Source organism: Pteropus vampyrus, unplaced genomic scaffold (genome assembly GCF_000151845.1).
Source record: "Pteropus vampyrus isolate Shadow unplaced genomic scaffold, Pvam_2.0 Scaffold186, whole genome shotgun sequence".
NCBI lineage: Eukaryota > Metazoa > Chordata > Mammalia > Chiroptera > Pteropodidae > Pteropus > Pteropus vampyrus.
In genome coordinates, this window is record NW_011888967.1 from 3,525,519 (window position 1) to 3,527,754 (window position 2,236).

The 2,236-nt window shown below is 46.3% G+C and overlaps 1 protein-coding gene across 1 annotated transcript in view; it reads left to right on the forward strand.

Annotated features, from left to right (window-relative positions):
- APBA1 (amyloid beta precursor protein binding family A member 1) overlaps positions 1–2,236 on the forward strand; it is a 216,808-nt gene that overhangs the window by 193,678 nt on the left and 20,894 nt on the right. Inside the window, exon 8 of the mRNA XM_023537346.1 lies at positions 903–1,121. Within this exon, the coding sequence (XP_023393114.1) occupies positions 903–1,121 (219 nt within the window). The remainder of the gene's footprint in view (positions 1–902; positions 1,122–2,236) is intronic.

Here is a 2,236-nt window from a genome sequence, read left to right on the forward strand (position 1 = left end):
CTGTTACCATCCTAAAATGAAATTCATAGATAATATAACCTCCCCGTTTGAAAATATTTTTACAAAATAATATAACTCAAAGGAGAAACCAAAGGGAACAAGCTAAAATAACATTGTACTTACAACAATATGTAACTGTTTGGGCTCAACCAGTCCAGGAGGAATAATGGAGTCATCAGGTGCTTACACCTACTTGATTAATAAGTTTGGATATGAGAATACAGTATTTAGCTAAATATTGTAAACACATTATATTCGACATTTCGAATTAAGGGCTAACTGAGAAAACAGGTAAGTAGATAGATACACACACACGCACACAGAATTACCCTATAGGACAGCAGACGTGCAGGCTCATAGCGATGTGATTTGTTGGCCACCCAGATCAACATTCATGCTAATGAGTTTTTAGTCATGAAGCTTACTCCTAATAAAGTGCTGGACAAAACAAAATGCCCTATTCTCTCAATTTACACAATACTTGTGTTCTTGGAGCATTCGGTGTGTGCAATTAAAGTCTTTGTCTTTTAATATAAATTCAAGTTGAGTCCTGGACTCAGATAATTAGACCCAGGGATTACATATGTATGAATATGTAGTGGAGTATTTGAAAATTGTGTAGGACATAGAATGATTCATTGTGTAGGACTGTCATTTGCATGGTTGTAAGTATAGCATCTCTGACTCCTGTCCACTGATTGCTTCTAGTTCCTTTATGGTTATTGTTGTAATCAAAACTGTCCCCACTAATTTTGAAAATGACCTCTGGCAGACATTAGTGCCCCATGTAGACCCACTGGCCTCACTGATCCTTAGGGCTCTGTGGTCCTCTTGGGACTCAGGCTGTTCACCGGCAGGGCTGCCCTGTTGACCTCTGTCTTCCCTCTCTGGCTGTTTTCTAGGCCCAGCTGATTGCACAGTCCATAGGGCAGGCATTTAGTGTGGCATACCAGGAATTCCTCAGGGCCAACGGGATTAACCCTGAAGATCTCAGCCAGAAGGAGTATAGTGACCTGCTCAACACCCAGGACATGTACAACGACGATCTGATCCACTTCTCCAAGTCGGAAAACTGCAAAGATGTAGGTACTTTCCTGAAGCTGTTCTCCAAGCTGGGCCAGGCGGGTAGTGCGGGGCAGGGAGGGGTGGGGTTGAAGAGCGGTGTCAGCAGTACGTTGCTAAGGGCTCAGGCCTGTCTCTGGCTCCCCTTGCATGAGGCCCCGTGATTAAAGACCGCAGCGGATGGCCATCACCAGTAAGGCAGAGTGGCTTCTGCTCTCAGCAATCCTGAGCTAAATTTGGGTTGGGTTCCAGAAGCGGACAGGCCCTGCACGCTGTCCTTACCACGTCCAGTCTCGGACAGGGTGTAGAAGAAGTGAGATGATGGTGCTAGTACAAGCACTAGTCAAAGACAACTGAGGTTGGCAAAATGGAGCAGATCAGGAGTTTCAAACAATAAATGCTGCATTCCTGCAGGGATGGCCTCCCTGCTTCAGACCCAGCTCTGCAGGAGTGTTTGGAGGAAAATGGGGCCATCCAAGTTAGTCTGAAGGTCTGGGTTTTCTTTGGAAGGTGGAGGGGCACGCAGAGGGTTGGGCCAAGTAATAGGAGCTTGAAGGTCAGAAAGCTCAGCAGTGGTCTGGGAAGCCATGCATGAGGCAATGTAGCCGGAGTAGGGGGTGCATGTATGAGGGACAGGAAGAGGCCAACATGAATGAAGTTTGGGTCAGAACTGGAAGGCTTAAAAGTCCAGCTGAGCAGTTTAGATTTTATCCAGTAGGTAAAAAGTACCCTTATAAGAAAGTGATCTTTTTATCCACTGTATGTTAGGTGTCCTGGGTTCCCTAGAAGCAGAACCTGAGCTAGGAATTTTCGTTCAAGGAATTTGGGAGGAGTGTGCCCTTTGACAAAAGAGTGTAGGCAACAGGGTAGTGGGGATTAGGTTCTAAGGGGGAATGTGGCCTTGCTGGAGATGAGCTTCCTTCCGATCTACAGGGAAGCTTTGAGTGACAAATCACAGGACAAACATGTCCCACATTGGGCCAAGAGAGCTGGCAGGCCTTGATGCCCTGTGTGGATCAGTCACTGACACCAAGGTCGGATGGGGGTGTGTCAGTGTGTTCTGGGTGCCATAACAAAGTACCACAGGCCAGATGGCTTTGGCGACACATATTTATTATCTCCCAGTTCAGGAGGCTGGAAATTGGAGATCAAGATGTCAGTAGGGCTGGTTCCT